Genomic DNA, 26045 nt, shown 5'->3' on the forward strand with positions numbered 1-26045 from the left:
ATTTTAAGAGCCTGAACTACTTATGAAAAAAGTTTGTCCAAGTTTGCAGAAGGTGTTGTGAAAACAGGACCTTATTTCCTAAGCAATTTATGTTAGGGAATGTTTCCACTATAGAACTTGCTTAGTGTCATGGGGACACCTAACTTCAAATACTGCTATAGAGCTAAACAGAATTATTCCAAGCACCTGCAGTATCAAGTCTTTCAATCATTCTCACCTGGAGATGTCCATCACAAGGCTCTCTTCCTTCTTCACTGCATGTTCCATGATGTTAGCAAGTCGGTGGATGAGCCATTTCCTTAATCGAGTGATCTTATGTTGTGCCCTGCCAATGAGGAAGTGCACACAGTCAGCAGTGTGAACATCACCCCAAAATAGACACAAACCACACCATTCACTGCAGCAAGAGGTGACACTGAGGTAGTTAGAGGCTTTACACTAAGTGTAAAGATGGTGAAGTTATGTAGTGAGAAAGCAACAGGTACATAAGAAGAGATACAATCTTTCCAAGTTTGCTTCTTACTGTGCAAAAGTAATTTGCATAGACAGTTATTTGCCCCACTGAGGGACCTCAGTTTAGGAAAAAGCACTTCCAAGAACTCCAGCAGTCAGCAGAGTGAGGTTATAGGTGCACAATAACACATTAACACACTATTTTAACAGCTCACACCTCCTTTGGAGGTAATCCTGAACCAAGCTGCAGGTATTCAGTGAGCAGCAGCACCAAGGAGGATGGAACTTTGTCTTGGGAAGTCTTCCTGGCTAGGAATTGCTATAAATGCCTACTAGAGATTTAAGTATTTACAGGCCACTTGTGAGACATGAAGTGGGTGCTTTGCTCTGGGCCAAGATGAGAGCACCATTTTAATACTCAGGTAAAAGGGATGCACAATTCCTACAAAGACCTGAGGGCCTGCAGTGAAAAAGGAAGCCACTGAACATTTTTGCCAAAGCAGCTGTCAGGGTTAGAAGAGGCTTCTTTGGTGATTCAGTCTGCTTTGGTCAGGCTGGCTGGTTCTCCCCATGTCTGCTCCTCCAGGTTGCCCAGGGAAGCTGTGACTGCCCCGTCCCTGGAAGTGTTCAAGGATCAGGTTGGATGGGGCTTGGAGCAGCCTGGGCTGGTGGGAGGTGTCCCTGCCCATGCAGGGGGTTGGACCTAGATGGTCTTTAAGGTCCCTTCCAACCCAAACCAGTCTGGGATTTGCAGAATTTAGTTTTGTAGCAGCAAGACTTAGATGCTGGGGCTAAACCTTCTGGGACAGAGGAAACAGAGCAGGTGGTTACTGTTAACTCATGGCAAGGCTGTCCAAACCAGACTTCACACAGGTAGCCACTCCAACCACAAAACAGAAGAGGAAGGTGCCTCATTTCATACACTCACGTGTTTACTTTTCCCTGGTTCTGTTTCTGCCGGTTACTTGAGAAGTCTAAACAACAGTCCAAGTCTGGCCTGAGGAACATGTCTTTGAGCCAGTCAATGTATTTTTGCAATACCACTGGCTGCAGGTGTCTGACCACCTTGGAAGAGCTGGAGAACACTGGATAACCTTGATTGGTGAGAGTAGAGAAGCCAATGATCACTGCCATCTGCCTCTCTGGGTCATCACAGCTGTTCAGAAATTCATCTACATAGTCTTCCATCTCTGGAGCAAACTTAAACCGGTCTGGAAGCTGAAAAACATGGTCAAACAAGGAGGTTAGGAACCTCACACTGAGTCTGAGTGACTGTGTAAGCACAAATCCCTTTACAGATCTGACTGCAGTAAGTAAAGTCACACCTGAACATTTGTCACAAGCATACAGCAGGTCATCGATTCCACCCCACAGCCTTCCTCACAAAAGACCAACCACCATCAGCAACCACAAAGTCCTGTCATCTACCAACTTCAACCCTTTAATTTGCACCTTTCCAAACAGTCAGACTTCAGCAGGCTGGGCCACATGCTGGCCAAGTCAGCTGAGCTCCTAGGGCTGATCTGCTCTTACTTTGGCTTTAGACTTTCCCTTGATTCGTAAACTCCCCCACATCAATTCCTGTCTCATCTAGCAGCCCTGAAGCCTGCTGACCTAAAGTGGGTAGAACAAATCCTACCTCCTCCCTGACCTAAAGTGGGTAGAACAAATCCTACCTCCTTCCTCCCTGACCTCAAGTGGGTAGAACAAATCCTACCTCCTCTCCCTGGTGTCTCAGAAGTGCTGAAAGGAGTGAGAGTTGACATCTTTAACCTAAAAACCACACCCTGAGGTGTTGCTGTTTTGTGCTAAGTCCTATCCTCAGTTCTGCCACTGACCACAAGGCACACAGCTGGCAGGCTGCTGGCCTTGGAACACCACCCAGCATCATGCAGATCACCAGGACATGTCCCATCTCAACACACGTCCCATTTTCTTCTGTTTTTTCACAGCCCACAGTGTTCAATCCCACTCATTTGTTCTGGGGAAAAAAAAAACAAAAGCACCAGAGGAGAAAGCTTGAAGAGGGCAAATTGTGGCTTTGCTCCAAAAATGGAATGCAACTTTTGTAAATTAATAAAACAACTTGTTGGTCCAGTGTCACAATCAATACAGTGACCTGGTGGGAGCAGAAACAGTAATGAAAGCCCAGGGAACTCTGCTCTTTTAAACATAGGGGCTATAAATTCTTAATTAACTACAAATCCATCCAATTGTACCATAAATACCCATGCAAGAAATCTCACACAAAGCACAACTTAGCAAGCTTCTGCTTCCACTGTTGGGAGAACTCAACACTTGTGCATCAGGCTGAAAACTGGGAGAAAAACTCCAGGAGAGACTGCTGGAAACAGGCTAGTAACTCTCAACAGGGGTTTCTCTTAACAAAAGCAAATCAAGAACATTTGCTTCTCTGTTGTAAATAAGTGGATTCCAGAAGATAACTGTCAGTAAGTATCAGACTCAAGCCTCCTCTAGTTCCATCTCCAGCCACAACCTGAACGGCCTAAAAAAGCACAAGGCAACAAGTGTTTGCTTTTCAAAACAAACAACCCCTGTCAACGAACAAAACAAACCCACACAAACAACATCAGCAAATTCAAACTAAGACCTTTTCTGCTTCCTTCTTAAGGGTTTCTCTTTCAATTCAGTCAATCACTGTCTTCAGTGGATTTGTACATTGCAGACAGGAAATAAATTAACATTTCTTAATGCCCATGGAAGAACACATCCTAATTCAGTGTGCAACAAGCAGGAAAAGCAAGAAACAGGAAAACAATTGAGCCAGTGGACAAACCCTGGAGAAAAGGGAGGCACCATAGTAAGCATTATTCACACATCTTATCACTGCAGTCTCTCTGCTCTGGTATCAAAGCATAGTCCTATTTCTCCCAAGAAAGGGCAATGATTTTTGGGCCCATATGAGGAGGTTTAGGATTATGTTCCCACAAGTCAAGCCCATTTTTATCAATATGCCCCTTTTTTTATCCCTTGCTTTATTGCAGGGCTGGGTTGTTTACTGGCTTCCCAGGAGGAAAGCAGGAAGAGGAGCTGCAAAATCCAATTCCCAAATAAAATTTGTGCTTAAACCTCAGATGTGCTTATTGAAACAAGCACTAACGTGAACAAAAGCATGAGTTGTCTCTTTTTGTCTTTGCCTTCAACTGTTCAAACAACACCCAGCACAATGACAGACAAAAAGGAGCTTCTGGACACACAAAATCAAAAGGACTGTTAAAGGATGACAAATCACATTGTCACCATGCTGAGGGCTGCCCTTCCTCTGCCTCCCCCATCGGTACAGCTTTCTCAGCAACACCAAGGACAGCAGGTGGGCATGGCCTGCATGTGCCCTGCATGTGCCCTGCATGGGCAGGGACACCTCCCACCAGACCAGGCTGCTCCAAGCCCCATCCAACCTGCCCTTCAACACTGCCAGGGATGGGGCAGCCACAGCTTCCCTGGGCAACCTGGGCCAGGGTCTCACCACCCTCACACTAAAGAATTTCCTCCTCATGTCTCATCTAGATTTCCCTTCTCCCAGTTTTAATCCATTCTCCCTTGTCCTCTGACTTTTTGCTCCTGTCAAAAGTCCCTCCCCAGCTTTCCTAGAGCCCCTTCAGGCACTGGAAGGTGCTCTCAGGTCTCCCTGGAGCCTTCTCTTCTCCAGGCTGAACACCCCAACTCTCTCAGCCTGTCTCCAGAGCAGAGCTGCTCCAGCCCTTGGATCATCTTCACAGCCTCATCTGGACTCCCTCCAGGAGGTTCCATGTCCTTCTTACACTGAGGGCTCCAGAACAGGACACAGTTCTCCAGGTGGGGTCTCACGAGAACCAAGTAAAGGAGGAGAATCCCCTTCCTGGCCCTGCTGGCCAAGCTGCTTTTGATGCAGCCCAGGACAGGGTTGGTTTTTGGGCTCTGATGCACATAAACTTTCTTTATACAAAATGAGATGAAACTAGAAAGGGGGAAGGGAATTCTACTAAGAGAAGGTCTTTAGTACTTCCCAAAGACCTACCTGAGTCTTCACCACGTGTTCTCCATAGTGCTGCATCACCTTCCCTTTGAGAACCATCTGTAGCTGCTCCAGAGACAGCAAGGGGAGAGCACTGCCCAGCAACCGGTAGCACATGTAACTGCAGGAAAACAGGGAAGATTCCCTCAGGCAGAGGCACAGCAGGAAAGCCACATGCCAGGGGGAGAGAGAAGTGGTGGGACAGGCTGTACAGATCATGCAGGAAGGCAGAAATCAAAAACTCATGGATTCTGTGTTCAAAAATCCTACTGCCCAACACTTTTCTCCTGCCTAGCATAGCTGTCAAGATCCTGCAGCAGGTCCTCTGCTGTCTAGGACTAAATGAGTCCTCCCCAGCAGGTCCTCCCTCAAGACACTTTCTGGATCTCTTCTCCCCTGATATTTAATTGCCACAGGCCCAGTAAAAACTTTCTGGCTGCACAAATTGACCCCTTTTTGACAGCAACTTGCTGTCAAATCTAATCAAAATTGCCCAATGGGCTCAGGAGTTTTTAGACAGACAACACTAGTCTCATTTCTGCAGGAAATCAGGCCAAAAAAAGCAACAATTCTGAGCATACAAGGGGCATTTTCAGACTTTTTCAAGAAGGAAACCAACACTTACACTGCTCAGGCTTGGGAAATGGTTTCCTTTCACTGAGATACTCATGGAATATGTTAAGGAAATTTGTTGCAGGTGCATCTCTACAACTTTTAAACTCTTCAAAAAAAAGGTTTAAACCTGGCCACAGACTGCCTTGCTATGGTCCAAATTAAACTATGCTCCACCAAAATGCTTGCAGATTTGTGCTCTCGATTTTGCATCATTTTTTATACAAAAATATATTTTTGTAATCTGACAAAGATCTAGTATTAGAGTTGGGAAAGGGGCTGAATTAGCTACAGTTGTGATGCCAGCCACTGCCACGTCCTCCTTGCAAACATGCCCATGTCAGAACATAAACATATCCAGGCATTTCAACTCAGTCCATCTCACAAAGCACAAATCCAGCAGTACCAGACACAAATTTCAGACCTGGGGTTTGTCTACACAGGAGCTGTCCTTGTTAAAGTCAAATTACTCTCCACCTCAACCACTCAGAAATAAAAGGACAGCACAGCTCCTCTGACAGGTCTTGTGAAGCAAGCTATAGATTGAAGACAACTTTATGCCCAATAAGGTGCATTACCTTTACATGCAGTCCTAATTAAATTTAACTTTAAATACATTATATGTCAGAATTCTAAGAGAAATCTTACTAACTCCTGGATTCAAGCTCCCAATAAAGTTTCTCATGGTTACCTAAATGACCAAAAGCAAGTGTTGTCATATTGTTCATGAGAAACAATATATTTCACCCTGTCACAGGGCAGAAGAAAGGTGGGAGCAAGAAACAGAAGGGTAATATGGAAAACAACAAATAACACGTTAGAACAAACCTCACAGGTCCTGATTTCTCCTTCAACACCCCATTCTCCACACCTTCTTTCCAGAACAGTTCAAAGGCACCTTCCTTCAGTGAAACTTGTAGCAAATCAAACACTAAACCAGGCAATTTCTTGTCCTTCTTCTCAGACTTGGCTGCACTTTGCAGAAGCTCTACAAGTCTAGAAGAGAGAAATCAACATGAGATGTGGCCTGGAAGGGGATTGCTGAAGGCCACGTTCATGCTGCTAAATATCTCCTGAGCACTGCAGGCTGTGCCTCTTGGGAGAAATGACACAGCTGTAATTTAGACACCTGCACAAGAATTAGCACTTAACCTTTCAGAGCACCTGCAGTGGCAAATGCAGGCAGGTATCAAGAGGAAAGCCACCTTTCCCTCACCACTAGCCAAGAGAACATGAATGTTACATTTAATGCCCCATATTTCAGAACTTACCTGGGAATATTTTGCTCATTCACCACAGTAGGGGAGCCAAACAGCTTCTTCACATTTTTAGGTTTCAGAACACTGGGGAATTTCTGTATGCCCACAAGCAAAAGGTGCAGGTTCTCTGGAGATGCAAAGGCTGAAGCGAGGTCACCTCGCAAGATGTCAAACAAGACCTCCTCAAACACAGCTTCAGGAACCTAGGTGGGAACCAAGGTGGGAGCATCTGAGAAACATCTGAGGGTATTTTACTAACTTGATGTGCAGTTATGTTTAAATATCTGCATTGCAGGGCGTTTCACTAAAAGCTTGTAGTGTTCTGGAAACTCTAGCAATCATCTTTATGGTGAGACCACCAAAACTACATCATGGAGGTGCCCAGTCCTGCCAGACAGTCCCCAGGTGCTTAACAATGTGGAGCAGGACAATGTGTTGTCATCAGAGAGCAATTCTGCTCAAGTGATTGCAGCTGCAGTTGTCCTCTTGCTGTCTGAGTGCTCCTGTCTGCACAGCTGTGCAGCCCAGAGAGCAGCAAACCCTCTGGCATTAGCTTTTCATGATAGTTCCCCAAAAGCAGTTGCTTGTTTCAGGAAGATTTGCTGGTAAACAACTGTGTTCAGTGGGTTTAGGGAAAACTGGATCCAGCATTTTCATCAATAAAATAAGAAGCCCACAAAAACTGCTTTGTTTTGTATTTTTTAAAGATTGGATTCAAAATACATTTAAACCTAACATTAAGACTAAGTGACCCAGAACACTTCCATACAAAACATTATTGAATTTTGATTCAAAACCCTCAGTCTTCACAACTTCAAACAATATGTACATAAAAGAAGGAAATAAATAAACCTTATTTTACTACATACTCAAGAGTTCCTTTACTCCATGTCCCTACACCCTTTCACTCCCAACAGCCCAAAACTCAACCTTAGGCCCAGCCCTGGTGCATAAAAAAGGTCTGCTATCCAGAGTTTTCAGTATAACTCATATTCAAAAGAGCAGCCAGTCTAACTTTCCACCCAAGCAAATCAACTGGGGAAAAAAAAGAGACTCTGGGTTTGTCCATGATGAAATCAGAGTAAGCTAAAGCAGAGCATCCTCCCCAGAATAAAAGCATCTGCCCACAGACAACACAGGAAACAGCTTCCACTGTTCAAACTCTCTCTTCCATGACACCTCTCTAAGTTTCACCTATGAAGAAAGTAAGGAAAATGCAGGCCCCAGAGCAAAGTCCTCCCTCCTCCCACCCACCACCTGCTGTGGTTGTACCTCAGACAAGATGTCAATCAGAGCTTTGCGAGGCAGGTCTCTGAGATGTGCCTGGTGATGTGCCAGCTGCTGGAGAAGCTGGATGCTCTCCAGCAGAGCTTTCTGGTCCTAGGAAGGGAAGATAAGCCAAAGAGAGAGGACATAAATCCAAGATGAAGCTGGAGGCTCAGGTAATAACCCTCTCTTGAGACCCTTATGCCTACTTGTAATAAGAAACCTACACAATTGCTTCCTGACAGGCCATTCAGCCTTCCCCAACATTTTATTTTCTGGCTGACAACAGATCCCTTCCACCCAGGAGAGGAGGAAACTCCTGCCTGACATAACTCCTACATTCTACTCAGGAACAGACATTTAAAAGGCACAAAAGGACCATGGATAATGCAAAATAAGTTATCTGAGCTTGATGTTTCAAGTTCTATCTTATCCACTCACCAACGACCTGTCTTTCTCTCCAGACCCTCTCTCCACTTCAGCCCTAGAACCAGCACTGACAAACAGCAGCAACCTTACCTTAACAAGCCTGCCAGACTGAAACAGAGCCATAACCCCAAAGAAGTTTCCAAAAGCAGCATTTCTCACAAGTTTCTGAAAAGGAAAAACAAACACAAAAAAAAAAAAAAAGGGGGGAGGGTTGGCATTAAAAATCCACTTCACTTAGATCTCACATTCAGCTACAGCTCTCTTTTTCAGTGGAACAAGATGGCTGGAAGATCTAGCCCTGAACATCCTGCTGTTGGAAGATAACACATTGAAAAATAACCCCCTGCACTGAAAGAATTTAGGAACTGCCCTAGATGATCTGTCACATGGATGAATCCCAGACAACAATGCCATCAACTTCCAGTTTTTACAGATCTTTCAATTATTTCATTATGGTTACTGGCCTTAAAAGGAACACCAAAATAATAGTATCCAGCTACCACACCTTCATAGAGAATGGTTAATTTAAAATAGCCAATGCTGCTATGAGCTGACTCACCTTTTTCACTTTTTCCAGATTGTGTTTTTCTTTTATCTGTTCCAGGACACTGCACATTGAAATTTCCTCAAAAGCCTGTAAAACCTGAGGAGATGGATGGATTAGCTCAGTCTGCAGTTCTTCCATTTTATGAAGCAGCATTAAGTTCAGCTGAAACAGAGCTCAACAGGTGCTCAGCACAGCAGCACATCTGCTGCTTTATTAGGCTGGAGCAGAGACAACTAGAGATGTGTTGGAATACAAACTAGCATAGACTAAACACACCTGCTGGTATTCTTTTTTTCTCTATACATGACTTAGAAGGGCTAATAATGAGAGCATTTTGCTGCAGCTGCATCAGCCTCCAACAGAAGTCATGAAAGTTTTCAGCATGGGCAAGGCCTGACCAACCTTCTTGTTAGTTGAGATGATTCCAAGTGCTGCAACTCTTTACTATGTTTATAGACTCAAGCAGCACGGAGAAAAAAAACACAACAAAACAACCAAACCAACAACCTTTGAAGTGTGTGTTAAAGAGTTGCCTTTTCAGATCTCACACCAGAACCAGCCCAGTACCAGCAGCAGGTCAGTTTTTGAGGAGTCACAACAGTTCTCAACGCAGCACACGCTTCGAAAACCCCGGTCAGAGTTTGCAAATCCGGGAGGGTTCCTGAAGCGGGGCAGAATTCTGCAGCAGGAACGATAGAGTTTACAGGCTGAGAAGGGCAGTGCTTCTAGAGCAGCCTAGAGCACCCGTTCACACCGCAGAGGTTTCCTACGCTTGCCTCAAAAGCCTCCTCTGCCACCCGCAAGCAGCACAAGCAGCAAAGCGGGAGCCCAGGAGCTGGAAGGGGCTGGCGAGGGGGGTGGGCGAGGGGGGTCAGCGAGGGGCCTGCTGCGGGAAACACTCACCTGGGCCAGGGCCAAGCTGAAAGCCGGGCGGGCGGCCTCGCGGGTGGCTCCCAGCCCTTCCACCAGGCGCCGCAGGGTGTACTGCAGCTCGTCGTCCTGCAAGACAGACACACACCCGGCTCCATCGTCCTGCCAGACGGACACACACCCGGCCCCACGGGCCCACACGCGGGGGAAGAGCCGCTCCGACCCCGCCGCCCCCCCGGCCTCACCTTCCTGCCCTCCCGCAGGTGCCGCAGGAGGCTCTCGGTGGCCGCCAGCCGCACCTCCTGCTCCGGCCTGGCGATGTCCCAGAAGAAGTCCAGGAAGGCGCGGCCCTGCCGGAGCAGCCCGCGGGGATCGGCGGAGAGGCCGGTTACCGGGCCCTGCCGCTCCGCCAGGCCGGGTACCGGGCCCTGCCGCCCCCCCGTGCCGGGTACCGGGCCCTGCCGCTCCGCCAGGCCGGGTACCGGGCCCTGCCGCCCCCCCGTGCCGGGTACCGGGCCCTGCCGCCCCGCCGTGCCGGGTACCGGGCCCCGCAGCCCCGCCGTGCCGCCCCGCAGCCCCGCCATGCCGGCTCCCGGGCCCCGCCGCCCCGCACGTGGGGCCCGCTCCGCCCCTTCCGGGCCCCGGGACCGGACGGATCCGCCGGCTGGAGGCGGCCGGGCCCGCAGCACCGCGGGGTGCAGCGCCCCGCGACCCCGCAGCCCGGTGTTCCCTCAGCGATCCCTTCAGCTCCTCAGCCCCTCTCCCCCCCCAGCCCCTCAGGGTTCCCCCCCAGCCCCTCTCCCCCCCAGCCCCTCAGGGTTCCCCCCCAGCCCCTCAGGGTTCCCCCCCAGCCCCTCTCTCCTCCAGCCCCTCAGGGTTCCCCCCCAGCCCCTCAGGGTTCCCCCCCAGCCCACCCCTCAGCGCCATTACCCCCTCCCGGTCCCGCACGCCGTTTCCCCGCACGCCTCGGTGGTCGCTCCGTGCCCCCCTCTGCCCCGGGGGGGGGGGGGGGGTCTGGGTTCCTCTCCCCGCGGGGCTGGGCGGCTGGAACCCCCGGGGGGGCGACCCGGCACCGACCGACCCGGCACCGACCGACCCGGCACCGCCCGACCCGGCTGCCCCTCCAGACCGCGGGGGTCTCGCCGTGCGGGGCAACCCGCTGTCTTTATCCACAATAAAACACCGCGCCGTTCCCCAGCAGCCGTGCAACGGGCCGCTCCCGTTTAGCCTTCCCGCCCCTCACGCAGAGAGAGAGTTAATTAAGAGAGAATTAATTAAAAGAGAACCAAAGCGCAACGACCCCTCCCTGCCCTCCATCCCATCAGCGGCCCCGGGGACACGGCACCAGCGCCAAAAAACTCCCTTCCGCGCCCAAAGCCGGGGCTGTCCCGCCAAGGAGCGGCCAGCCCTGACCCCCGGAGGCCACCCCGGGAACGGGGGGTGTGTGTGTGTGGGGGGGGGGTGTCTGTTTCAGGGCAGCACCGCGCCCGGTAACCGGGAGCGCCTCCCGACAGGCAACGGCGCGGACAGCCCCGGCGGGGGCGTGTGAGCTGGAGACAGGCAGCGCCGAGGGCAGCCCTGGCCGAGGCTCCGTCGTATATAAGCGGCGCGGGGTCCTGCGGGCGTGGCCCTGCGGCGCTCGCACGGGGAGGAGGCTGAGCTGGCGATGGCGGATTTCGACCCTTACGACGATCGGGCCTACAGCAGCTTCGGCGGCGGCCGGGGGTAAGGGCGGTGCTGCGGGCAGCGCCAGGGCCTGGGCCGGCTGGGGAGCGCCCCGGGCTCCCGCCCCCCGGAGCAGGGAGCGGTGCTCGGCGCCCGCCGTGGCCGAGCGGGGAGGGGGCGCGGCCGGGCAGGGCCTAGTCTGCCCCTTCCCCTGTGGAGATGGCGGGAGGGTGGGTGGGTGGGTGGGGAGGGGGACGCTGCCTCTAGGAGTCTTTCAAAGCCTGTCTGACCCCGCCGCCTTCCCTTCTCCGGGGAACGGGGCTGAGCCCGGCGGGGCGCGTTTTCCTTTTCTGCCTTGGCGGGCCCGCGTTGTGAGGCGAGGGAGGAGGCTGTGGTGCCCCGGGAGGGGGTAACGGCCGTCCCCTCGGCCACGCGGGGCGAATGCCGCAAGGTTTAGGGCCTGGCGACTTGGGAGCGCCGGGAAGGGGCGGGAGGAGGAGGGTGTCGCTGTGTTCCCGCCGGCCCGGAGGAGACTGGAGGGCGGGGGGGGGGGGGGATTTAGGGTGGTGCTGGGCCAGAGCCAAGGTAGGCCGTGAGGAGCTCCGGCAGGGACAGATCGGGAGATGGGAAGAGGGGACAGAGAGGCCCCCGTTCTGGCGGGACGGGCTTCTCATGGCGAGGCGGCGGGGGGAGCTGCCGCGGCGCCCCCGAGAGCGGGCGAGCATTGTGATGCCTGCAGTGGGGAGGAAATGGGAGGTCTTTGTGGTGCTCCGGTCGGGGAAAGCTGAGAGTCGCCGGCCAGCGTTCCCCGGGGCTCCGGGTGCTGATTCCAAATCTCTGATCCTTAGAAACAGGACTTGTCTCATCTGTTTCCTTGCTGGAGAGCGCCCGTGGAGGGGAGCTACAAAAGCAATAACCAGCAGTTACCAAGTTAGTCTTAAATCAGGTTAGGAGGATGCAATTAGTAATTGGGTTTTTTTTGAAGGCTGGTGCTGTGTAAGTTCCTGAGTGCTCTGAAATAAAACGGTAGGCATAAAATTATGAAATAAATTGTCTTTGCAGAAAAATCTTAAACAGTATTTTACAATGTAATCTTCCAAGGGGTGTTTCCTGGTTAACAGTGTTCTTGTCCTTGTCTGCTCCTAGAGGAATAAATCAGTTTCATTTCAAGCACTTTGGGCAGCAGGAAGAAGTTAGGGCTGAGTTTACACCAGGAGTAAGTTTTCTTGTCCTTGGGAACACTGTGACACTCAGGCTTTGCAAGGTTATTTTTATGTGTAGATACCCTTTGTGTCTGAAGAAATGTCCCACAGCAAACAGATGTTGTAGCCACTTACAATTCTGTTCTTTCTTAAAATCTGTAACAAATAACCTTGAGAGCAGCTTCAAGTGGCACTTGACACTCAAATCTAGCTCTTACTCTGCAGTCAATGTAGGCACGTTCTGTAAAGTAATAAAAGGTTACTTTCGTTTTCAGATTTCCTTAATAGAGTAGTTAACCTGCTCTTAGGCAAGAAGTGGAGACTTGTTTTGGTGAACCAAAGGCATGCTGCTGATTAGTAGATAGATGCCTTTGCAGATGAGAAAGTCTACCTGCTCTGAAGGAGCTGTAGTTTGAAGCCTCAGATGCTACTTGGATTAGAGTGCAACTTGTGCTTGCATCCAATTTCTTGTTATTGCTAGTAAGTTGCTATCAGCTAATTGATTATTTCAGACCTTAACAGGTCTGGGTGCTTTAGGTAAAGTCCCATCCCATGTAGTGTGATGAAAACATGACTGTGCTTGAAGGTTCTGCTGAAAGAATCCCACGTTGACTTCAGGTGGCTCCTGCTCATATTTAGGTGTTCCATGACTGTAAGAATAGTGCAGACTCCGTTGAGATACAACAGTTTTTGGAAGTTGCATTTTGCATGACCCTTGGGCTTTATAGAGAGTGTGCATGGGACCTGTGACAGGTAGAAAACAGTGGTACCCAGTGTGTTCTAACAGATGTAAGATGCCTGCCTCCTTCTCCCACTCTTCAAAATGTGGTGGAAGAACAAGGGGATGAGACTGTGGCATCATGAGACAGGGGTTTTTACTACCCCTGAGATGGCTGGTGTGCCCTGGTTAAGAGCTGAAGCATAACACTATGGGACACAGGAGTCACTGTATTCTGGATGAAAAACAGGCTGCTGACATTGATTAGGAAAGGCTTACTATGAAAACTTTTTGGTAAGTGGTTTTGGAGCCCAAAATTCGACACCAAAACTTGTACTTAAGCATACAGAGGCCTACTTGAAACTCTCAACATCTGTAGAGCTTCTCAGAGTTGAAGGAAACTCAGTATTTATCAGTCCTGACTTGCTCATAAGCTGTTTATTTAGGTGTGGCTTAAAGCACTGAGGTCACTAATGCTGGGCACCATCCTCAGAGCCTGAGATCCAATCCTGTTGTGATGGGCAAGGAAGTGAAAAGGGAGAGCTAGGCTTTGTCCTTCTGGCATTTGGGGTCCTCTGTCTTACCCATGTCATGCTAATCAGTGTCTCCTAACAGTTAGGCTTGGGTGAGCTTGTTGCTGAAGACATCCAGTGCTTACTGTGGAGTTGTGCTGGAGTGCTTGAATAAGTGGGGTATGTATTTCAAGCTGTGGTCTTGGAGAGAAGCTCCACAAAACTTGCATCCTGCTGAGCCTTGTGCTGCCTCTGGGGAAGCACCAGCCTTGGAATCCAGTCAGGCTGTTGTCTCAGTGCTGTGCAGAAAGATAAATACTGAGCTATTGTTTTGATCCTTAGTGAAAGGCTATTAAACTCAAATCCTGGCTTTCAGAATATTCTTTGTTTTCAACTTTTGACAGGTCTTGTTTTCTGGAGAGAATAACTAAACTTTATAAACGAGTAGCTTCAGAATGATAACTTCTTGTTCTTTCACTCTAATGTGGCTTTATGTTGTCATTGACTTGGTTCACCCCAAAGTAAGTCTTAATTATAGGGGTGTTTGCTTCTGCATTTGCTAAGGGCAAGCTTTCTTCCTCAGCAGCCTGCCTTGGTTTTCTGAAAAAGAAATTAAACAGTTGTGTTTCAGATTCCCACACTAAAATGGCATAATTATTACCTAATTTTGGCTGAGCAAAAGTTGCAGTGAGTGGGACATGCAAATATTCATTTAACACTTTGCTCTGACCCAGTTCACTTAGTTCAGGTATGTTTTTAATTATAGTTGACTTTTGCCCTATTTTGTTACAAATAAAGAGCATCTTCTTTTAATCTCATTCTTTAGTTACTGAAGTCAGCCTTATTTTTTCCATTTTGCTGTTTTAGTATTGAAAAAATGCAGGGAAGTGTAGAAACAGTTCATTTTTGTGTTGATATACCTGGATTCTGTAGGAAATTTAGTTTTGAACCTAATTATTGACCATTCCTATTCCTAAAATGGAGCCTAAAATACCAAATATATAATGATTTGATAACTGAGGCCTTAGTGGATCAAATTAAAAAATAATACTTCGTTTTCTGACTTATGACCAGTAGGAATTGCACAATAGGACATGAATTTACACACACACCCCGTGAAGTTCTGGTATGCTATGGTAGAAATAAGGTTTGTCTGTAGCACAAGGAATTCTTTTGGGACTTGCAACTTGAGGGTGTGGTTTCAGAAGCAGCTCCAATTGATCTGAGTGGAGGTTGCTGTTGAAAGCTGTAGCTCAAGCCCCTGCTTTTGTTCTCCCTCCTGGGCTGGCAGAGGTGCTCTCTGCAGCTCTCCAGATCATCTTGTTGATCTGGCTGAAAATTTAGTTTTAGGGCAAGGTTTTCAGGCCAGTCAGTTCACTGGAGGAGATGACTGGCAGCTCAAGGAACATGCTGAATACGTGCAGAAGGCAGTGCTCCTTTTAAGCTCAGCTGGAGCAATGCTGATGTTCCTATAAAATACATAAATAATAAGATTTCCTTTGGTGTTTCAATAGCTGTTTGTAAGACCAGAGATGAGAATTAAGGGTAAAGGCATGGAACTGATGTTGCATGTTACATAATTCTTCAGAGCTTTCTTGGACTTCCTCCTTTAAACTTGGCCTTGTGATAAAGTTAAGTTTGCTATACATACACAGCACCCAACTATTGCAGTTTTAGTTCTCCAGTATGTTTTTGACTTGTTAATGAGACAAAGGCAGATGAGGAATATTGTAGAAAATGCTAGAATGTCAACCTGGGTGGACACTAATTAAAGATATGTAGGTAGTGATTGAAGTACATGGAGCAGAATGCTGCTAGTGTTGGTGACAAGTGACTCCTGCATGGAGCTGCTGCCATAAAAAGGCACCAATTATGGGCTTATCCAGGAAGAGTTAAGGAGTCTCATTCAAGATTTCTGCATGATCTGATTCATAGAATCATTTAGGTTGGAGAAGACATTTAAGGTCACCAAGTCCAACCATTAACCTAACTACATTAGTAATAAAATACTTATTCTGGAATAGGAAAAAAAAAAAAAGCAGACAAGTACCTTGCTTGCCCCATGGATTTTTCTGGCTGCATGCAACCAACCAGAATAAAAAGAAATAATGAAATTATTTGACCTTCTGTATTTTAGGTGGGACTCTGCAGAAATCTGATTTGTCCCTGTCACACTAGCAAGTCCTGATTTGGTACACTTTGTGTTCCATCATGCTTTTAAATGCCCAGTGAGCCTCTGGGAAAGGCAGCAGATGTGAGCAATGTCCAGTTGGAAATAAGGTGTGGAAGAGAACATGGACAGAGTAGTAGGTGGGCATCTCAGGTAAAGTTCAGAGATTGCTTAGGTGGGGCAGGTGGTTGGAACCAGCAGCAGTGGCATCCTGTAGTCTAGAAATCCAGAAGTTCTAAGTCAAAGTTGCCTTGTGCCCATAGTGCACATCTTGCTCTCTGCTGAGGAGATCAAAGGTAGCTTGGGAAGATGAGGCTGTACAGGACATGAACACACAGGGGTGTTACATGACTACAGTGAAGAACTGAGCTGGTGCAGTCTAGTTCCATAGCAGCCAGTGCCAAGATCCTTAACTGAAACTGAGGGGGAAAGACAACCTAGCTAACTCAGCCTGTGATTCACAAAACTTCCTAATAGCACTGAAATGAGTTTCTCTGCCATAGAACACCTTGCTCAACCAAGTGGTTTTGTTAGGTGTTCAATTCAAAGCATTCCAGTCCAGGTATCTGACAGTTGTGGCAATAACTGCAGAATCAGGAGGACATGTTTCTGTTAAGCTGAAGGCTGCTGAAATAATTTAGATGATTGCTGAGTGGATGTTGATAATATACTATTGAGATAAAAGCATTGAATCCAGCTTAATTTCAGGATAAGCTGATGAGCCTGTCCCATGCAAGTGTTTCTTCACTGCTATAAATTATTTTTAAAATCTGGCATATGGTTTGTTTTTTTAAGAAGTAATGTTTTTGAGTATAAGGCACTAGAGAGAACCTTATGTTGCTTTTCTTTATGGGTTGTGGGAAAGAAGTTCATTCATAGGATCACAGGCTGATTTGAGTTAGAAGGGACCTCAAAGATCATCAGGTTCCAACCCCCCTGCATGGGCAGGGACACCTCCCACCAGCCCAGGCTGCTCCAAAGCCCCATCCAACCTGCCCTTCAACACTGCCAGGGATGGGGCAGCCACAGCTTCCCTGGGCAACCTGTTCAGTGTCTCACCACCCTCACACTAATGAATTTCCTCCTAATGTCTAAAATAAATCTCTCTTCCAGTTTTAATCCATTTGCCCCTTGTCCTCTCACTACAAGCCTTTGTAAACAGCCCCTCCCCAGCTTTCCTGGAGCCCCTTCAGGCACTGGAAGGTGCTCTAAGGTCTCCGTGGAGCCTTCTCTTCTCCAGGCTGAACACCCCAACTCTCCCAGCCTGTCTCCATAGGATTTATCACTTCTTTACTGAGTGCCCCTGTCATGTATTTAAATATATTGTTGATTTCTTTTCCCACTGAAGTTCTGCCTCACGTAATGCCAGAAAGGAGCAGGCTGATAGTGGAGGTGGCAGGTACAGGCAAAGGGATAGAAAAACTGCCTGGAGTTGTGGAAAAACCCACTTCCAAGAAGTCAGGCAGCACCTGAGCAGTGCTATGTAGTTGCTGGCTGTGTTGGGAGTCACCTTCCAGAGACACGGGTGCTTTTTTCCAACAGCTCTCGTGGTGGCGGCCTTGGTTCCCGCAAACAGAAAGAGCTGCCAACAGAACCCCCTTTCACAGCATACGTGGGAAACCTGCCCTTCAACACTGTGCAAGGAGACATAGATGCCATCTTCAAGGATCTCAGCGTAAGGAGTGTACGACTAGTCAGAGACAAGGAAACAGACAAATTTAAAGGTGAGCCTTCAGAGCTGTTCTAGTTGCAGCTGGGTAACCTGTAGGAGGAGATGAGGTGCTTCTAAAGTCACTTTGGGGAATGACAGACTCTACAGCAATAGTTAGCTTGTTGATCTGTGTTCTCTAGGTTGTGTTGTGGGTTCTCATTGACTATGAAATAAACATCTTATTGGAATGAGGTTCACTGCTACATCCATCATCTTAAGATACAAACTAACCTGACTCAGGTCATATTTGTCTTGCCATAAAAGGACTTCCCCAGAGCTTGTTTTTCTTGTATAAATTGTAACAAAGCTGAAGTGTCTGACCCACCTATGATTCATGACCTGAAGTGTTGTTACCTAGACAATCTTTGCGTAGTTCAGAATACCCCCATTTCTTCAGCTCTGTCTCCTTGTGAGCAGGGATCAAAAGCAAGTAGATGAGCCATTCAGGCAACTGTTGGAGAGGATTGAAGTCTGATTTCCATTGGAATTGGCCAGTGGAAAGGGTGTGTATGGGTTACTTTTAGGGGGGGAAAAGGCTTAACAGAAGGTCTCAGAAAAGGAAAAAAATTCACTAAATGATGTGATGCCACAAAATCAGGCTGCTGGCCAAGCAGGTACTTCAGCTACTTGTTTTAACATATTAGTAACCAAATGTCAATGTTTGGCTAAATAACTGTCTACAGACATAGAGCAAATCTAATCAGTAATGAGAACCCTGTGGTAAAGGTGATTAATTAGGCTCGTAGCTCTTCCATGGTGCCCATGCAGGGCAGGGCTGCAGGATTTGCCCCCATCCTTGATGGGGACATCCCTGGTGCTGAGCCATATCATAGCTCATGTTTGGAAGAGAAGGGAGACTATGAGCAGGGAAGCAGGAAGAGTAGCTTCTTACAGAGGCCTTTGAAAGTGCTGCTATTAACTTGTGAGGTTCTTCTTACAGGATTTTGTTACGTAGAGTTCGATGAGGTGGAGTCACTCAAAGAAGCTCTTACGTACGATGGTGCAGTAAGTATACTTGCAATTCATTTGTGACATCAAAAGATAAGCAAAAGGCTCAAACTCCTTGGCTGCCCAGGTGGTACCTTCTGAAGAGCTTCTCTGTATTTCACAGCTTTTGGGTGACCGATCACTCCGAGTGGACATAGCGGAAGGCAGAAAACAGGATAAAGGAGGCTTTGGCTTCAGAAAAGGTGGCGGGCCTGAAGACAGAGGTGACTTCCACTTTTCTAAATAGCTTCTTGAATGTAATGGTTGTAGTTATGACTTCTGGTGCTAATGCTGAGACAAGGCATGCAAGTAAATATATTATATAGGAAGGAGACACTTTGTATGGATACACACATTCCTAATCTAGCTGCTGCTGCTCCTGGAGTGTCTGCGTTGTGTCCAAAAGCTGATGGTGTTGTCACTCCTAGCCCAGGAAGTGAGACCAATACCCCTACTAATGTACAGTGGCTTGCAGAGGACAATCCTAAGGCCATCAGTCTGATCTGCTACTATTATATTATGATGTAAGAAAAGTGAGTAAGCTAAGTAAGCACAAGGATGTAAACACTTGTTTTTGGATTCTCCTGTTCCAGTGCAAAAACAGCCTTTGCTGTAGTTGAAGTTTAATTGAATTAGACTCACCAGAGGTTTCCGTCCAATATGTATTAGAGAAACTGTTCTGACTGCTTATTAACTTAAACTGATTTTTTGTTCCTGTGCAATGGAACTTGGTAATGCTGAAACAAAAGGATTTTCCAGCAGCATGACTTTGGATATTGAAGGACTGGAACTTTGGTTTGGTGTCCCCTTGATCAGTCTTTCCCACAGCTTCAGACCTGAACACAATTGTGGCTTTTTTCCTAGGAATGGGAGGAGGTTCCCGAGAATCCAGAGGAGGTGGATGGGATTCCAGAGATGACTTCAATTCTGGTATCAGTATTAAAACTTCTACAGATAGGCAGCCTACAAGGCTCAGAAGTGTTCTCATTTTCATGTCAGCTACATTTGTCCCCATTGCTGTTTTGATTGAATTGCCAACTTTGGACATCCCACAGCTGCAGTGGGATTCTTCAGTGGAATCTTCCATGGCCTTAGAGGAAATAGGCTTGCTTGTAGACTTTAGGAAACAATCCTAAAGGACAAAATACTTGTTCAACTGCAGCCTATGTTGTCTAGGTTTGAAGTATTTCTCAAACATGAGGCCACATTTCTGAATAGTAGCAGAAACAGACAGATCATGTGGAAAAGCTGAGACTGGATTCTTTCAGAGCAGAGGTTTTCACCTTCCTAAGGAGACGTGACATTAATACCTGTGTATCCCTGGAGCAACTGACTTCTCCAAAAATGTGATAGTGTTGCAAAGCACTTCTAAGTGCAAAATGTTCCTAAGTTTTTAGACCTTTTACAGTTATGCAAGTTGCAGCGAATGACTGAGCTTGCTGACTGGAAGGTAGTGCTGGAGCCACTGAGTTTTTCACTCAGTTTCTGTCCAGGATGACATTACCACAATTGCTTTTGTCCTCTGACTGGTGGGTTTGGTCCATTTTCTGATGGGGAGATGTTGACAAGTGCAACTTTGCAATGTCTGGTCTCTGCATGAGTGGAATGGACAGAATGGGAGTGGTAACCAAGTGTGGAGCGTGGTGCTGGAGAGAGGAGGCTTGCTACAGTGCTGTGCTTCACCTGCCTTTGGAGCTGAGCATTCTGCTGGCATAGCTTTATGCCTCTTCTGGCAGCTTCTGCAAGTGCAGATGCATTTCAGCTTGTTAATGCTGGATGAGTGATTTGTGAGCCAAAAATTTAGCTTTTAAATAAGTCTGAGTTGCTACAGAAGCTTTTCTTCTCAGGTTATACAGCCTTGCTCTGGATCAAGTCTCTAAAGGTGTTTTCTTGGCACTGAAGTGAAGGACAGTTGTGTAACTCTGCCAAATACTGAAGTGGAAAGTAAAATCCCAAGTGGGAGCAAAACAACTTTCTCTTTCAGGCAGCTTCTGAAAAACTGAGTATATTCCCCTTAGGTGTCCAGGTAGCCTGAAGTATCCTCCTGACAGGGAATGCAAATGGAGGCTTGGAGAGATACTGGAGGATAATCTTTAAAGTCTGAATTGTTTGAGCTTCATCAGCTCTTTAATTAGTCTGGTAAATGCCTGGTCAGTTTATAGTACAACTAAAAACCCTTGGGGCTTTGCTCTGTTTTGCAGAGGCTGTGTTTTATAAGGAGTGTATAGTTCATTACTCCCTGGCTGTTTTCCCATCTGCTCTGCTCCTGCAGATCTCACGCCAAGGCTGTAGCCAGAGTCACCTTCTGGCTCCAGAAGTACTCAGAGTACTGGTGTTACCTCTCAGTTCAGCTAATGGTGTTAACCATCTAATGTCTGGCTGAAGCTCATATTTTATGCTCACTTGATGCCCTCCCCAACACTCCCAATAAACATCCAGGTGGATAGTTCCATGGTGGACTTGTTTCTGATGGAATCTGTGACTCCTCTCCAACTTAAGAGACCTGTGAAGCAATCTGACTACAGAGGCTCTCAGTGCATCCTCTTGGGCTGGCAGCAGTGACTTGCGAGGCTTTCCAGTCATCCAGATAAAACTCTAGATTAAAAGCATTTGCAGAATCTGCCCTTTTAAATTCCACTGTCTTCCATCTTCAGGATTCAAAGATGATGACTTCTTGGGAGGCCGGGGTAGAGGAACCCGCCCTGGGGACCGGCGACCACCAGGTGCCTCCATGGGAAGCGGCGGCACCGGCCGCTTCAGAGATGGGCCTCCCCTTCGTGGGTCTTCCATGGATTTCAGAGAGCCAACAGAAGGTAACCTCTTCACATCTGCTGTGGTTAAGCTTTCGTGAAGGAGGCTCCTGCTTCCCTTGGTCAGGTTAAAGCTGCTACCCTTGACAGACCTTAAAACCTTCACCTTCTTTCTTTCAGAGGAAAGAGCACAGCGACCCCGACTCCAGCTCAAACCTCGAACAGTTGCTACCCCCCTCAACCAAGTAGCCAACCCCAACTCTGCCATCTTTGGTGGAGCCAAGCCCCGGGAGGAAGTAGTAAAAGAGCACGACTGAGTTTGAGGTTGAGAGGGAATGGGGAGGCGGGAGAAAAAGCAAGACAGTACAGAGTGACTAGCTCTGCTGGAATGTCAACCCTGCAGTTTACCATTCCTGCCATCTGGCATTTGTCCTCTTTGAAACTGAAAATACAGAGCTTGTGAATGCATGTCAGCTGTTAACAAGTGGTTTTTAGTACGTTCTTGGCTTTGCTGTATCTAGTGCCTGCTTTGTGCTGAGTTTCCCTCTTCTGTTTCCTTCCAAGCAGCACAGTTGCCAGTAGATAAGGCAGGGTAGCTGCTTCCACGAGTGTGGAGGTCTCTGGATAAAGGTGCTGCCTCAGCTTCTTCCTTTCTGGGTTTATTTTACTTTAGAAGCACAGGTTAGACTTAGTTACTGCCCTGTACTGTTTCCTTTTACTTCCTCAGTGCTCCTCTTCTGACCTGCTTGTCCTGTTCTGTATTGCTGTGGCTCTGAAGAGGAAAACTGGAGAGTCCAGATGAGTTGAACAGAAATTTACAGTTCTAACCAAGTAGTGAAATACCATTTATGACAATTGGTGACAGAGTTACTGGACACAGCAGATCCCCTTCTAAAACTGAGAGGGGGTAACTGCCCTTTCACACAGCTTACCAGGAAGTATTGATTTAATTGGTGCAAATATAATTGGCTGACAGGAAGCCTGGTGAATTGGTGGTGGAATCACTAGGGATGAAGCATCTGCCAGCAGGCTCTAGCTGGTGGCTGTCTGCTGATTTCAAAATGGTATGAGGCTACAGCCCTGAGCTCAAGGTTAGTGCTGCAAAAATGTGCCTATTTGAGCACAACTGCTCACTGGCTCTTTCTGCTTACTTTTTTTTTTTTTGGGTTTTACATGTTTGGTAAATTTTTAAATGAAGTTTCTACAAATAAAGCTGACTTTTTTATTTTTGTTGAAGGAGTGTATACTTTGCCATGCAGTATGTAATCACCATTAACCCCTGCATTTCTTTGCCCAGTGATGTACAGTTTTAAGATCTCTGCTTTCAGAATACCTTGAAAATTGGCAGGTTAGAAATTGTTCTGCTCTAGATTCTCTTCCTGTAGAAATTTGGGTAAAAATCATCTCTTCTTTGCTGCATCTCTTTGCTTGAAATGTTTCTTGCCAGTGTTGTGTGGGAGGAGGGAGGGAAGGGGAGGTTGGAGCCAAAGCAGAGAGATCATTAATGTTTAAAAGCAAAACCTGGGTGTACAACACTGAGGTGTGGGTATATCCCAGTGCCTGAGGAAGTCTTGGCCCCCTGATGCTGACAGCTTTCAGACCAGCCAGCACAGCAGAGGACTCTCAAGAGCAGCTGGAGGCATGGCTGCTGCACTGCCAGCATCACTGCTAGTAGACAATTTCTTCCCTAAAATTACCTTTGTCATGTCAGAGTCCCAGCAATTTACAGAACTACTCTTTCCTTCCTTCTGCCTGTCACTCTGCTTCTGAGATAAGAACCATTTGTCTAACACTTAATACTTAATTTAAGACAGACATGCATTTGTGTGGTTGTATTCCAAACCAATAATTGACCTATTTACATCTTCAATGTGGAAAAGATTTTAAGAACAAATTCCCATATTAAAAACTCACCTCTAGTTAAGACAGTGACTTTTAAATGTAAAAACAAAAAAAAAAAAGGAAAAAGAAAGGAATTCCAAACACTTAACACATTCTGCTTCATAACAAAATAAATTTATGGATATGGTATTTTGTGAATGATCTTTTAAATAAAAGAAAACATTAAGTAATATTTAACATTGGTCTTTATTTGAGTCTGCTGTAGCTTGGCTCCCCCCTTGGTGTTAATTTGGAAACTTGCTGCTTTAAATTGTATGGGGAGGCAGCATATGAGACCCATCTTAAACAAGGTGGGGAGGAGAAGAGGGAGGAATCTAAGCAGGTCCTGGAACATGCAGGGCACAGGGAAGTAAAAATTGTGGGCAAGGGGGAGTGAGCCCAAGTTCTGTGCTGTGGGTTCAGTGTCACTGCTGAGGCTCCAGCTGGGGTGTGAAGGGCTGTAGCTTGCAGGTGGGGGAGCTCTTGGTGCTGTCTCCCCCAGGCTGGGCTCTGCTGCCCTCTGCCCTGCACAGGGTGGAAGGGGTGTCCTTCCCCTGCCCAGCCGGCAGTCGGATGGCTCTGGGGAGACGAGGTCAATGATCTGCTTGCTGCTGCCTTGCCCAGTTTCTCCCAACTCTTTCAGCTGACCTGTTTCCCACTAGACATCACTCTTAGTGAGGCTGTTGTCCTGCATCCTGGAAGGATGTTCATACTGCAGGGGGAGTGAAAAGGCAGAGCCATATTTATTTTATTTTTGAGGAAATGAGCTCTGACCTTCCCGCTGGTTTTACAGCTGTTAAGCATAAAAGGATGGAAACTATTCCTGCCTTCTGGCTTGTCATTCCACTCTCTTTAGACCTGCTCCTAGGACAGGCTGAGCAGAGAATCCAAACCCTGCCCTGGGGCTGGGTTGCTGAAGCAGCCTGTGTTCTAGCACCTGGGTGATGACTCCCTGGATCTGTGGGAGTGGGGCTGCCTGGGGGGAGCTGCTGTCCTGCTGGTGGATGCAGTCAGGTCATCCCTGCAGGGAGAGCAGCAGCACTGGAGTGGGAGAGAGATGGGAAGTGGCTTGTCTTGCTCCTACAGATAATTTCCTGTATATGCAATTATTTGTTTGGTCAAGAGTTTCCCACTAGAGCCTGGTCCTGGCATCATTTAATACCTTTTTTTGGCAGTTCCTCATATGCAAACATGAACTCCCTGCCTGCTTTCTTCAGAGCATCCTGCTTCCTTTGTGCCTTAGGGTCAGACTCCTCCAGTCCTTTTTCTTTTCCCCCTTCACAATGTAATTGATTAACATTTTTCCTGCATATCAAACCAGCTTGTGTCAACAACTGACAAAACTATATTTAATACCTGAACGTGGCATTTAAGTTATGTAGGAGGAAAGATCATTTCCCCTCCTTCTCACTAGCAAAAAGCAGTGAAGCTTAAGCTGTAGTGCTCAGTTTTACCTGCAGCTTCAAGCTAAGCTTGGCATGGCAAAGCCCAAATTCCCAGCACTGGGAACGAATTCATGGTTAAATGATAATTCACTTTGTTTCTATTCTCACCAAGTTATTTCCAGTAGCTGTGCAGAGCTTCCTTCAAGTTTGAACTTCAAAAATAACCAAGCCTGAAGTCAGGAATGCAGCCAGCAGTTTTTGGAAGGGAAGTTGGATCAAGGCAGGGCTGCTGTACTGCTGCACCAAGTGCTTTGTGGTTTTTCTGCAGGTGGGGAAGGCTGGAGGGGGCTCAGGAGGAGCTGTGGGACAGCACAGGAGGAAGCAGCACGTGTCCAATGTGCTGCAGAACTCCACCATCCACCACCCAAAAAATAAAGCCCACTGAGCTCCCAAGCCTGGAAGAGCTAATCCCAGTGCTCCGAGGGCAGCAGCCCAGTGTTGGCACTGGGGTGTTGCCAACTCACTGGACCATGCAAGTCCATGATAAAATCTGAGGGACCTCTTTGTGCTCATGGTCATGACTGTTGTTCTGGCTGAGGGGCAGGAGTGTTGCCGTATTCACACCATGGGCTGGTGGTGGAGTCACCTTCAGTTCCTCCCCTCCAGGGTGACTTACTTGCCTTTCTGAAGCAGCAGCAGGGTTGTTAGCCTGCCCCTGAGATGTGCTGGCACTACTCACTGTCTCCAGTGCAGTTCAGAAGTTGTGCTGGGTGGTTGTGTAGACTGTGACCAGGACTCACCATCCCAGGGCAGGTGTGGATCATGCTGTTTGTCAACTTGTCTTACAAATTCTGGTACAGTTTCAATCCTGACTTGAGCACAGAGGAGCATTTCCTGCCTGTTAGTACTCACTGCTGACCTGCCTTCAGAAAAGATGAGGATACCTGGAGAATTTTAGAGCAAGCCTGTCCTATTGCAACCCCTCAGGTGTAATAATAAAACCCAACCCATTTTGCAGGGCATGTGTGACCCCGTCAGCAGAGCCCTCCCCTGTGGCACCTTGCAGAGCAGCCCCTGAACCCTCTGCCTTCAGCAGAGCAGTTTGGAGGGGCTCTTTTCCAGGAACCCTCCCATTCACCTGGAGTGACTCTTTTTCCAGGAACCCTCCCATTCACCTGGAGTGCATTTTGGACAGTGGCTGCACAGGTTCTGTTTGCTCCAAGCAGGGCAGGTTGAAGCCAGGAATTGATCACTGGGTTTTCCACACTAACCTCCTTCCTTCTCAGCCAGAATCTGGAGGTTATGGGGCTGTTCTCTGTGTATATCCTGCTGTACTCTAGCACAGAACCAGTGACCTGTGTAGTTGTTGATGGCCCTTCTCTGCACTGGGTCCTTTGGATGCAATTTTGTAGGTGATGCTTCTGTTTTTGGAAATGGGAGTTGCTGTGGCTGAAGAGGAATTTGATTCCCAGCTGAGACTGGAATTTTCCAATCTGGTATCTCAATCCCTGCTCTCAAATGCCACTGAGCCAGTGCAGGATTTCAAGGAATCAAGCCCATTTTGAGCAGCAGAGGGCCATATTTTCATGGGTGCACACAGTTTACCTCTATAA

The 26045-nt window shown here is 47.6% G+C and overlaps 2 protein-coding genes across 5 annotated transcripts in view; one reads left to right on the forward strand and one right to left on the reverse strand.

Annotated features, from left to right (window-relative positions):
- MYBBP1A (MYB binding protein 1a) overlaps positions 1-9869 on the reverse strand; it is a 63959-nt gene extending 54090 nt beyond the window's left edge. For 2 of the 3 annotated variants that reach the window (XM_051635716.1, XM_051635719.1), the window contains exons 1-10: positions 9485-9573; positions 9089-9260; positions 8594-8677; positions 8125-8199; positions 7612-7719; positions 6352-6542; positions 5909-6076; positions 4472-4589; positions 1382-1671; positions 218-325 (exon numbers count right to left, since the gene is read on the reverse strand). In XM_051635716.1, the coding sequence (XP_051491676.1) occupies positions 218-325; positions 1382-1671; positions 4472-4589; positions 5909-6076; positions 6352-6542; positions 7612-7719; positions 8125-8199; positions 8594-8650 (1115 nt within the window). In that variant the 5' untranslated portion in view covers positions 8651-8677; positions 9089-9260; positions 9485-9573. Of the gene's footprint in view, positions 1-217; positions 326-1381; positions 1672-4471; positions 4590-5908; positions 6077-6351; positions 6543-7611; positions 7720-8124; positions 8200-8593; positions 8678-9088; positions 9261-9484; positions 9581-9696 lie in introns of those variants that run through there. The other variant, XM_051635718.1, reaches the window with a different exon arrangement.
- A 1195-nt stretch (positions 9870-11064) lies between these two features.
- On the forward strand, positions 11065-23245 carry EIF4H (eukaryotic translation initiation factor 4H). Of its 2 annotated transcripts, XM_051635782.1 has the most exons (7): positions 11065-11176; positions 17261-17442; positions 18370-18434; positions 18541-18640; positions 19281-19346; positions 21071-21229; positions 21347-23245. In XM_051635782.1, exons 1-7 carry the CDS (start codon positions 11118-11120, stop codon positions 21481-21483), a joined length of 768 nt encoding a protein of 255 aa, XP_051491742.1. In that variant the 5' UTR covers positions 11065-11117; the 3' UTR covers positions 21484-23245. The 2 variants fall into 2 exon arrangements, with proteins under 2 accessions (XP_051491742.1, XP_051491743.1); XM_051635783.1 differs by lacking the exon at positions 19281-19346.
- Positions 23246-26045: the final 2800 nt, after the last annotated feature.

Source organism: Apus apus, chromosome 18 (genome assembly GCF_020740795.1).
Source record: "Apus apus isolate bApuApu2 chromosome 18, bApuApu2.pri.cur, whole genome shotgun sequence".
NCBI classification, from domain to species: domain Eukaryota; kingdom Metazoa; phylum Chordata; class Aves; order Apodiformes; family Apodidae; genus Apus; species Apus apus.